Here is a 12,547-nt window from a genome sequence, read left to right as displayed (position 1 = left end):
CTGAAGCCCATCCCTCTCGTACTCTAACCTTCTCACTGAAGCCCATCCCTCTCGTACTCTAACCTTCTCACTGAAGCCCATCCCTCTCGTACTCTAACCTCACTGAAGCCCATCCCTCTCGTACTCTAACCATCTCACTGAAGCCCATCCCTCTCGTACTCTAACCATCTCACTGAAGCCCATCCCTCTCGTACTCTAACCTCACTGAAGCCCATCCCTCTCGTACTCTAACCTTCTCACTGAAGCCCATCCCTCTCGTACTCTAACCATCTCACTGAAGCCCATCCCTCTCGTACTCTAACCTCACTGAAGCCCATCCCTCTCGTACTCTAACCACCTCACTGAAGCCCATCCCTCTCGTACTCTAACCATCTCACTGAAGCCTATCCCTCTCGTACTCTAACCTTCTCACTGAAGCCCATCCCTCCCGTACTCTAACCTTCTCACTGAAGCCCATCCCTCTCGTACTCTAACCCTCTCACTGAAGCCCATCCCTCTCGTACTCTAACCTTCTCACTGAAGGCCATCCCTCTCGTACTCTAACCATCTCACTGAAGCCCATTCCTCTCGTACTCTAACCATTTCACTGAAGCCCATCCCTCTCGTACTCTAACCTTCTCACTGAAGCCTATCCCTCTCGTACTCTAACCTTCTCACTGAAGCCCATCCCTCTCGTACTCTAACAATCTCACTGAAGCCCATCCCTCTCGTACTGTAACCTCACTGAAGCCCATCCCTCTCGTACTCTAACCTTCTCACTGAAGCCCATCCCTCTCGTACTCTAACCTTCTCACTGAAGCCCATCCCTCTCGTACTCTAACCTCACTGAAGCCCATCCCTCTCGTACTCTAACCATCTCACTGAAGCCCATCCCTCTCGTACTCTAACCATCTCACTGAAGCCCATCCCTCTCGTACTCTAACCTCACTGAAGCCCATCCCTCTCGTACTCTAACCTTCTCACTGAAGCCCATCCCTCTCGTACTCTAACCATCTCACTGAAGCCCATCCCTCTCGTACTCTAACCTCACTGAAGCCCATCCCTCTCGTACTCTAACCACCTCACTGAAGCCCATCCCTCTCGTACTCTAACCTCACTGAAGCCCATCCCTCCCGTACTCTAACCTCACTGAAGCCCATTCCTCTCATACTCTAACCTTCTCACTGAAGCCCAGCCCTCTCGTACTCTAACCTTCTCACTGAAGCCCATCCCTCTCGTACTCTAACCATCTCAATGAAGCCCATCCCTCTCGTACTCTAACCATCTCACTGAAGCCCATCCCTCTCGTACTCTAACCTTCTCACTGAAGCCCATCCCTCTCGTACTCTAACCTTCTCACTGAAGCCCATCCCTCCCGTACTCTAACCTTCTCACTGAAGCCCATCCCTCTCGTACTCTAACCTTCTCACTGAAGCCCATCCCTCTCGCACTCTAACCATCTCACTGAAGCCCATCCCTCTCGTACTCTAACCATCTCACTGAAGCCTATCCCTCTCGTACTCTAACCTTCTCACTGAAGCCCATCCCTCCCGTACTCTAACCTTCTCACTGAAGCCCATCCCTCTCGTACTCTAACCATCTCACTGAAGCCCATCCCTCTCGTACTCTAACCTTCTCACTGAAGCCCATCCCTCTCGTACTCTAACCTTCTCACTGAAGCCCATCCCTCTCGTACTCTAACGATCTCACTGAAGCCCATCCCTCTCGTACTGTAACCTCACTGAAGCCCATCCCTCTCGTACTCTAACCTTCTCACTGAAGCCCATCCCTCTCGTACTCTAACCTTCTCACTGAAGCCCATCCCTCTCGTACTCTAACCTCACTGAAGCCCATCCCTCTCGTACTCTAACCATCTCACTGAAGCCCATCCCTCTCGTACTCTAACCATCTCACTGAAGCCCATCCCTCTCGTACTCTAACCTCACTGAAGCCCATCCCTCTCGTACTCTAACCTTCTCACTGAAGCCCATCCCTCTCGTACTCTAACCATCTCACTGAAGCCCATCCCTCTCGTACTCTAACCTCACTGAAGCCCATCCCTCTCGTACTCTAACCACCTCACTGAAGCCCATCCCTCTCGTACTCTAACCATCTCACTGAAGCCTATCCCTCTCGTACTCTAACCTTCTCACTGAAGCCCATCCCTCCCGTACTCTAACCTTCTCACTGAAGCCCATCCCTCTCGTACTCTAACCCTCTCACTGAAGCCCATCCCTCTCGTACTCTAACCTTCTCACTGAAGGCCATCCCTCTCGTACTCTAACCATCTCACTGAAGCCCATTCCTCTCGTACTCTAACCATTTCACTGAAGCCCATCCCTCTCGTACTCTAACCTTCTCACTGAAGCCTATCCCTCTCGTACTCTAACCTTCTCACTGAAGCCCATCCCTCTCGTACTCTAACAATCTCACTGAAGCCCATCCCTCTCGTACTGTAACCTCACTGAAGCCCATCCCTCTCGTACTCTAACCTTCTCACTGAAGCCCATCCCTCTCGTACTCTAACCTTCTCACTGAAGCCCATCCCTCTCGTACTCTAACCTCACTGAAGCCCATCCCTCTCGTACTCTAACCATCTCACTGAAGCCCATCCCTCTCGTACTCTAACCATCTCACTGAAGCCCATCCCTCTCGTACTCTAACCTCACTGAAGCCCATCCCTCTCGTACTCTAACCTTCTCACTGAAGCCCATCCCTCTCGTACTCTAACCATCTCACTGAAGCCCATCCCTCTCGTACTCTAACCTCACTGAAGCCCATCCCTCTCGTACTCTAACCACCTCACTGAAGCCCATCCCTCTCGTACTCTAACCTCACTGAAGCCCATCCCTCCCGTACTCTAACCTCACTGAAGCCCATTCCTCTCATACTCTAACCTTCTCACTGAAGCCCAGCCCTCTCGTACTCTAACCTTCTCACTGAAGCCCATCCCTCTCGTACTCTAACCATCTCAATGAAGCCCATCCCTCTCGTACTCTAACCATCTCACTGAAGCCCATCCCTCTCGTACTCTAACCTTCTCACTGAAGCCCATCCCTCTCGTACTCTAACCTTCTCACTGAAGCCCATCCCTCCCGTACTCTAACCTTCTCACTGAAGCCCATCCCTCTCGTACTCTAACCTTCTCACTGAAGCCCATCCCTCTCGTACTCTAACCTTCTCACTGAAGCCCATCCCTCCCGTACTCTAACCTTCTCACTGAAGCCCATCCCTCTCGTACTCTAACCTCACCGAAGCCCATCCCTCTCCGACTCTAACCACCTCACTGAAGCCCATCCCTCTCGTACTCTAACCTTCTCACTGAAGCCCATCCCTCTCGTACTCTAACCTCAGTGAAGCCCATCCCTCTCGTACTCTAACCATCTCACTGAAGACCATCCCTCTCGTACTCTAACCTTCTCACTGAAGCGCATCCCTCTCGTACTCTAACCATCCCACTGAAGCCCATCCCTCTCGTACTCTAACCTTCTCACTGAAGCCCATCCCTCCCGTACGCTAACCTTCTCACTGAAGCCCATCCCTCTCGTACTCTAACCATTTCACTGAAGCCCATCCCTCTCGTACTCTAACCTTCTCACTGAAGCCCATCCCTCTCGTACTCTAACCTTCTCACTGAAGCCCATCCCTCTCGTACTCTAACCTTCTCACTGAAGCCCATCCCTCTCGTACTCTAACCATCTCACTGAAGCCCATCCCTCTCGTACTCTAACCTCACTGAAGCTCATCCCTCTCGTACTTTAACCATCTCACTGAAGCCCATCCCTCTCGTACTCTAACCTCACTGAAACCCATCCCTCTTGTACTCTAACCTCACTGAAGCCCATCCCTCTCGTACTCTAACCTTCTCACTGAAGCCCATCCCTCTCGTACTCTAACCTTCTCACTGAAGCCCATCCTTCTCGTACTCTAACCATCTCACTGAAGCCCATCCCTCTCGTACTCTAACCTCACTGAAGCCCATCCCTCTCGTACTCTAACCTTCTCACTGAAGTCCATCCCTGTCGTACTCTTACCTTCTCACTGAAGCCCATCCCTCTCGTACTCTAACCTTCTCACTGAAGTCCATCCCTCTCGTACTCTAACCTTCTCACTGAAGCCCATCCCTCTCGTACTCTAACCATCTCACTGAAGCGCATCCCTCTCGTACTCTAACCATCTCACTGAAGCCCATCTGTCTCGTACTCTAACCTTCTCACTGAAGCCCATCCCTCTCGTGCTCTAACCTTCTCACTGAAGCCCATCCCTCTCGTACTATAACTTTCTCACTGAAGCCCATCCCTCTCGTACTCTAACCTCACTGAAGCCCATCCCTCTCGTATTCTAACCATCTCAATGAAGCCCATTCCTCTCGTACTCTAACCAACTCACTGAAGCCCATCCCTCTCGTACTCTAACCATTTCACTGAAGCCCATCCCTCTCGTACTCTATCCTTCTCACTGAAGCCCATCCCTCTCGTACTCTAACCATTTCACTGAAGCCCATCCCTCTCGTACTCTAACCTTCTCACTGAAGCCCATCCCTCTCGTACTCTAACCTTCTCACTGAAGCCCATCCCTCTCGTACTCTAACCAACGCACTGAAGCCCATCCCTCTCCTACTCTCACCATCTCACTGAAGCCCATCCCTCTCGTACTCTAACCTTCTCACTGAAGCCCATCCCTCTCGTACTCTAACCTCACTGAAGCCCATCCCTCTCGTACTCTAACCTCACTGAAGCCCATCCCTCTCGTACTCTAACCATCTCACTGAATCCCATCCCTCTCGTACTCTAACCTTCTCACTGAAGCCCATCCCTCTCGTACTCTAACCATCTCAATGAAGCCCATCCCTCTCGTACTCTAACCATCTCACTGAAGCCCATCCCTCTCGCACTCTAACCATCTCACTGAAGCCCATCCCTCTCGTACTCTAACCATCTCACTGAAGCCCATCCCTCTCGTACTCTAACCATTTCACTGAAGCCCATCCCTCTCGTACTCTAACCCTCTCACTGAAGCCCATCCCTCTCGTACTCTAACCTCACTGAAGCCCATCCCTCTCGTACTCTAACCACCTCACTGAAGCCCATCCCTCTCGTACTCTAACCTTCTCACTAAAGCCTATCCCTCTCGTACTCTAACCTTCTCACTGAAGCCCATCCCTCTCGTACTCTAACCATCTCACTGAAGCCCATCCCTCTCGTACTCTAACCATCTCACTGAAGACCATCCCTCTCGTACTCTAACCTTCTCACTGAAGCCCATCCCTCTCGTACTCTAACCATCTCACTGAAGCCCATCCCTCTCGTACTCTAACCTCACTGAAGTCCATCCCTCTCGTACTCTAACCTTCTCACTGAAGCCCATCCCTCTCGTACTCTAACCATCTCACTGAAGCCCATCCCTCTCGCACTCTAACCATCTCACTGAAGCCCATCCCTCTCGTACTCTAACCTTCTCACTGAAGCCCATCCCTCTCGTACTCTAACCATTTCACTGAAGCCCATCCCTCTCGTACTCTAACCTCACTGAAGCCTATCCCTCTCGTACTCTAACCAACTCACTGAAGCCCATCCCTCTCCTACTCTAACCATCTCACTGAAGCCCATCCCTCTCGTACTCTAACCTTCTCACTGAAGCCCATCCCTCTCGTACTCTAACCTCACTGAAGCCCATCCCTCTCGTACTCTAACCTCACTGAAGCCTATCCCTCTCGTACTCTAACCATCTCACTGAAGCCCATCCCTCTCGTACTCTAACCTTCTCACTGAAGCCCATCCCTCTCGTACTCTAACCTTCTCACGGAAGCCCATCCCTCTCGTACGCTAACCATCTCAATGAAGCCCATCCCTCTCGTACTCTAACCATCTCACTGAAGCCCATCCCTCTCGTACTCTAACCATCTCACTGAAGCCCATCCCTCTCGTACTCAAACCTCACTGAAGCCCATCCCTCTCGTACTCTAACCATCTCACTGAAGCCCATCCCTCTCGTACTCTAACCATTTCACTGAAGCCCATCCCTCTCGTACTCTAACCATCTCACTGAAGCCCATCCCTCTCGTACTCTAACCTCACTGAAGCCCATCCCTCTCGTACTCTAACCACCTCACTGAAGCCCATCCCTCTCGTACTCTAACCTTCTCACTGATGCCCATCCCTCCCGTACTCTAACCTCACTGAAGCCCATCCCTCTCGTACTCTAACCTTCTCACTAAAGCCTATCCCTCTCGTACTCTAACCTTCTCACTGAAGCCCATCCCTCTCATACTCTAACCATCTCACTGAAGCCCATCCCTCTCGTACTCTAACCTTCTCACTGAAGCCCATCCCTCTCGTACTCTAACCATCCCACTGAAGCCCATCCCTCTCGTACTCTAACCTCACTGAAGCCCATCCCCCTCGTACTCTAACCTTCTCACTGAAGCCCATCCCTCTCGTACTCTAACCTCACTGAAGCCCATCCCTCTCGTACTCTAACCATCTCAATGAAGCCCATTCCTCTCGTACTCTAACCATCTCACTGAAGCCCATCCCTCTCGTACTCTAACCTCACTGAAGCCCATCCCTCTCGTACTCTAACCATTTCACTGAAGCCTATCCCTCTCGTACTCTAACCTTCTCACTGAAGCCCATCCCTCCCGTACTCTAACCTTCTCACTGAAGCCCATCCCTCTCGTACTCTAACCATTTCACTGAAGCCCATCCCTCTCGTACTCTAACCTTCTCACTGAAGCCCATCCCTCTCGTACTCTAACCTTCTCACTGAAGCCCATCCCTCTCGTACTCTAACCTTCTCACTGAAGCCCATCCCTCTCGTACTCTAACCTCACTGAAGCCCATCCCTCTCGTACTCTAACCTCACTGAAGCCCATCCCTCTCGTACTCTAACCTTCTCACTGAAGCCCATCCCTCTCGTACTCTAACCTCACTGAAGCCCATCCCTCTTGTACTCTAACCTCACTGAAGCCCATCCCTCTCGTACTCTAACCTTCTCACTGAAGCCCATCCCTCTCGTACTCTAACCTCACTGAAGCCCATCCCTCTCGTACTCTAACCTTCTCACTGAAGCCCATCCCTCTCGTACTCTAACCTCACTGAAGCCCATCCCTCTCGTACTCTAACCTCACTGAAGCCCATCCCTCTCGTACTCTAACCTTCTCACTGAAGCCCATCCCTCTCGTACTCTAACCTTCTCACTGAAGCCCATCCCTCTCGTACTCTAACCTTCTCACTGAAGCCCATCCCTCTCGTACTCTAACCATCTCACTGAAGCCCATCCCTCTCGTACTCTAACCTCACTGAAGCCCATCCCTCTCGTACTCTAACCATCTCACTGAAGCCCATCCCTCTCGTACTCTAACCTCACTGAAGCCCATCCCTCTCGTACTCTAACCTTCTCACTGAAGCCCATCCCTCTCGTACTCTAACCTTCTCACTGAAGCCCATCCCTCTCGTACTCTAACCTCACTGAAGCCCATCCCCCTCGTACTCTAACCTTCTCACTGAAGCACATCCCTCTCGTACTCTAACCTCACTGAAGCCCATCCTTCCCGTAATCTAATTCTCCCATTACACATCCAGCCTCATTATGAACATTCCCAATATTTCTTCTTCCTCTACCCCATCTGGCAGATTGTTCTAAACATTTATCAGACTTTCAGCAAAGAAATTGTTCCTAATATCAGTGCTAAAATTATTTCTCTCTGTAAATTTACATCCTCTGGTCTTACTTTCCTGGCTTAATTTGAATTAATGCTTTGGGTTTATCCCATCCATACCATTTAATACTTTATAAACTTTGATCAGGTTTCCAAGCTTAAGCTTCTCTGGTTTTTGCTGAGAGCTCATGCCCTGTCAGCTGGGCTTGGACCTGTAGCCCCTCACTGTACTCTCTCTCTCTCTACATGCTTTTTGTGTTGCAATGCCTGGAGCAATAATACTCGAAATATGGTCTGACCATGCGGTGTCGAGTTCCATCATAACCACCAGGCACTACATCCCAGTATTTTAACTACATCTCAGCGTTCCAATTGCTTTCCCAGATGGTGTAGACATTCCTTTCTAAGACTCCATGCCAGTGACTGGGCAGAAACAGATGAATGTCCTAGAAATGTTCCTGAGTATCTCTGTATGGGCGATAATGGCTGGCAGACTGGCTCAAAGAATTGACTCCATCCAACTAGGTGATTTGCATCCTGGCCGTTGGTTCAGAAATGGGCCCCACCCAGCTTGTTGACATACTGGACAACGATCATGTTGCATGCCCAATGGTGCACAGCCTTGTCCTGCATCAGAGTTTGAAAGTGTTGCAAAGCCAAATGTACCACTCAAAGATTGAGCCTATTAATGCACCAGGAGGACTTGTTGTGCGTTCAATTATTCGTTATGTGGACCCCCCGCCCCCCACTATATGGCAAAGCATCTATGATCAGGGCTGTTTGGGGTGGTGGATTGGCCAGCACACTGTGGGAATGTGTTGATTCAGGGACCATGCTATATCTCCAGCTGCGACCACTGCCAAAACAAATTCAGCTAAAGGGATCTTATGACCAGACGAGCATTTGGTACAAAGATGGTCACTGCCATCAGAATGAGCACACTGAGGTAGTAGTCTGCTCTGATGACCATCTCCTTGTTCAGGAGATATCAGTCTCTAAAGGACTGTGAGCCAGTCTGGAGGCAAAGTGACTTTTCCCAGTACTGTCTGAAATGAGGCACCTCTGAACATCAATATCCTGGTTTGGCTCCAACTTGGATTTCAAGTTGTTGACCAGGAAGACAAACTGCGTGAGTGTGTGTTGAGGATCTGCTAGATGTCTTCAAAGATGTCCCCCCAACAGAACTCTATCAGGACTCTAAATAGAAATTGATCTGCAAGTGTGCCTGCCTTAGATGGGCAACACTGACAGGCAGGCATTTGTGAAAACCTGGGGGCTGAGGAAAGGCCAAAGTGAAGCAGTCTGTCCTGGTAGCTGCGAATCTGAACCTTAGAAGCGTGCGAGGACAGAGACAATTGGCGATGTGAAGGTAGGCATCTTTTAGCTCAGCCATTTCCACAACCATATAACTTTGTTGCTGGTATTTATAGCTTTCAATCCATCTGATCGCCAGGGAAGCACTTCCACTTGAAGGGCATCTGCAGATTGCAGTTCCATGAAGCCCTGAAGTCCAGAAAGTAAAATCCTCCAGGCATCCCCTGTGGATTTGGTGACAAGAGATTCTGATTTGTGTCAATTGCTGTGTAAAGATTCACTCACCCCATGAGACCATCCCCCATTGACTCCCAATTGGATGGAATCACATTCAATTCCTAGGTGGTAACCTCCTGCCTCAATGTAGGATTGTTAGTATTTGTGCTCCAGCCTATGGGGAAAGACCTTAGCTCCATTACCTGCAGCTGACAAGCAGCCACCAGCACGTCCTGCACATTATCCAGGTTCAGCTCCATCTCAGACGTGTAGATGAAGTCCAAGATTTTGCTCATGGCCGTGTAGGATATGCCATGTAAAAATATCTCCTTCTCCTGCATCTCCCGCAGCCCACCAGCAAACATCCCCCTGCAAACAGGATAGACACTGATCAGTCTTCACACACACAGTGAAATTAAAGTTCAGGGAAAGTCTACAGAAGTACCTCCCCATTCAATAGTGGAAAGTAACTGTCTTAACTGAGATGTTACCAACCCTTTTCCAAAAAAAAGGATTAGTCTTATTACCACCATGGAAACCACTGTGCACGGCATCCCTCCCAGGTTGGACTCCAGCGGCACGGCTTACAGGAAGTGTCACTCTATGTCCGAGACCAGCAGGGAATTTGACTTAATTAACAGTCCGAGAGCAAATTCGGGGCTGCATGACCCGAGGAAACAATGCAACTAGATAGATACAAATGAACATACAGGATCATCCTAGCTCATTCAGAAAGAAAGAAATCAACCATCACTGCATCTGGAACCTCAATCACAGCATCCGGAACCTCAATCACTGCATCCGGAACCTCAACCACAGCATCCGGAACCTCAATCACAGTATCCGGAACCTCAATCACAGCATCCGGAACCTCAATCACAACATCCGGAACCTCAGTCACAGCATCCGGAACCTCAGTCACAGCATCCGGAACCTCAATCACAGCATCCGGAACCTCAATCACAACATCCGGAACCTCAGTCACAGTATCCGGAATCTCAGTCACAGCATCCGGAACCTCAATCACAGCATCCGGAACCTCAGTCACAACATCCGGAACCTCAATCACAACATCCGGAACCTCAATCACAACATCCGGAACCTCAGTCACAGCATCCGGAATCTCAGTCACAGCATCCGGAACCTCAATCACAGCATCCGGAACCTCAGTCACAACATCCGGAACCTCAGTCACAACATCCGGAACCTCAATCACAACATCCGGAACCTCAGTCACAACATCCGGAACCTCAATCACAACATCCGGAACCTCAATCACAACATCCGGAACCTCAATCACAACATCCGGAACCTCAATCACAACATCCGGAACCTCAGTCACAGCATCCGGAACCTCAGTCACAACATCCGGAACCTCAATCACAACATCCGGAACCTCAATCACAACATCCGGAACCTCAATCACAACATCCGGAACCTCAGTCACAGCATCCGGAACCTCAATCACAGCATCCGGAACCTCAGTCACAACATCCGGAACCTCAGTCACAACATCCGGAACCTCAGTCACAACATCCGGAACCTCAGTCACAACATCCGGAACCTCAATCACAGCATCCGAAACCTCAGTCACAGCATCCGGAACCTCAATCACAGCATCCGGAACCTCAGTCACAGCATCCGGAACCTCAATCACAGCATCCGGAACCTCAATCACAACATCCGGAACCTCAATCACAGCATCCGGAACCTCAGTCACAGCATCCGGAACCTCAATCACAACATCCGGAACCTCAATCAAAGCATCCGGAACCTCAATCACAGCATCCGGAACCTCAGTCACAGCATCCGGAACCTCAATCACAGCATCCGGAACCTCAGTCACAGCATCCGGAACCTCAATCACAACATCCGGAACCTCAATCACAACATCCGGAACCTCAGTCACAGCATCCGGAACCTCAGTCACAGCATCCGGAACCTCAATCACAGCATCCGGAACCTCAGTCACAGCATCCGGAACCTCAATCACAGCATCCGGAACCTCAGTCACAACATCCGGAACCTCAGTCACAGCATCCGGAACCTCAATCACAACATCCGGAACCTCAGTCACAGCATCCGGAACCTCAGTCACAACATCCGGAACCTCAATCACAGCATCCAGAACCTCAGTCACAACATCCGGAACCTCAATCACAGCATCCGGAACTTCAGTCACAACATCCGGAACCTCAATCACAACATCCGGAACCTCAGTCACAGCATCCGGAACCTCAATCACAACATCCGGAACCTCAATCATAACATCTGGAATTTCAGCCACAGCATCCAGAAACTCAACGTGTCCCTTTGGTCTCCGTGACCAGAACTGGACGCAGTCCTTGAGACAAAGTCCGACCAGTAATGTTTAAAGGTTAAACACGACTTCCTTAACTGTAGCATGGTATTCCTTGAATTGTGATTAAAATATCTGTACAAACTGCATATAAACAGCTACATACAGTAGCACACCCTTTGCAGTTTACAGACTCTATGTTAGCAGGTGTCAATTGGTCACCCTCCTTGTCTAATGTCTATGGAAATCCAATTCTAGCTCTGATGGTCTGGGAGTTTTGACTTAAAACCAAACAATTCAGTGGAAGCAGAGGATTCGACACCAGGTCGACAAACTCTGTGCTTCTGACTTGCATTATTTTAGCCAGGACAGAGATATTGGTCCAGAATTTAAGAACCCATTTGGAATCACGAATGCTGGTTCAGGCAACCACAAGCCCAGGTCAGAGATTTCTGTGTCAACACTTTTCCTCCTGACCACGGTGCCAATTGAAACAACTTTTGGAAGATGATGCCTGCACACCTGCCCTGAAGAACTTGGGAGGAAGATGACCCAGCATTGTACCAAAGCCCCAGTATTGTACCAGAGCCCCAACAGCACCTTTAAAGTTCCAGCTGAAAACTTCCAGCTCATAGAATACCCTAACGGTTTCCTCTCAACCAACTGAGACAACACAGAGCCCTCTTTCCCTGGTGCTTTGGGAAAATATCTTTACTGTGAGCAAGTATGATGTCCATCAGGTTCACCTGTGTGACCTGAAGGGGCTGAGCTTGTTTCTGAGACCTGGACTTCAGACCCAATTCTGATGCACAACGAGTGCAGGTGTGTCAAGCAAGGTCACCCAACCTACCTTCAGGGACAAAATGTCATGACAGGGTGTGCAGAACTTGATAGCTCGTGAGGTGACGGATCAGAGCCGCCTTCAGTCTGAACAATAAAACAACAAAATGTAGCACTGACGTTACATCATGGCTGATGGAAGATGATATTCTGGATAAATGAGATGAAATGGAATAAAGGTCTTGTGATTTGGCAAAACTTCTACCATAAGAGTCAAATTGAAGATCGTGGGAGCATTG

General features: G+C 49.8%; 1 protein-coding gene across 2 annotated transcripts in view; it reads right to left on the bottom strand.

Annotated features, from left to right (window-relative positions):
- klhl22 (kelch-like family member 22) overlaps positions 1-12,547 on the bottom strand; it is a 171,958-nt gene that overhangs the window by 136,786 nt on the left and 22,625 nt on the right. For both annotated transcript variants that reach the window (XM_085962058.1, XM_085962059.1), the window contains one exon: positions 9,373-9,538. In XM_085962058.1, the coding sequence (XP_085818184.1) occupies positions 9,373-9,538 (166 nt within the window). The remainder of the gene's footprint in view (positions 1-9,372; positions 9,539-12,547) is intronic.

The sequence above is a fragment of the Somniosus microcephalus genome, chromosome 19, assembly GCF_052327205.1.
Source record: "Somniosus microcephalus isolate GS21.2 chromosome 19, FLI_Smic_1.0, whole genome shotgun sequence".
Classification (NCBI taxonomy): domain Eukaryota; kingdom Metazoa; phylum Chordata; class Chondrichthyes; order Squaliformes; family Somniosidae; genus Somniosus; species Somniosus microcephalus.
Note: the sequence above shows the minus strand (reverse complement) of the source record. Positions and strands in the feature narration are given on the sequence as shown.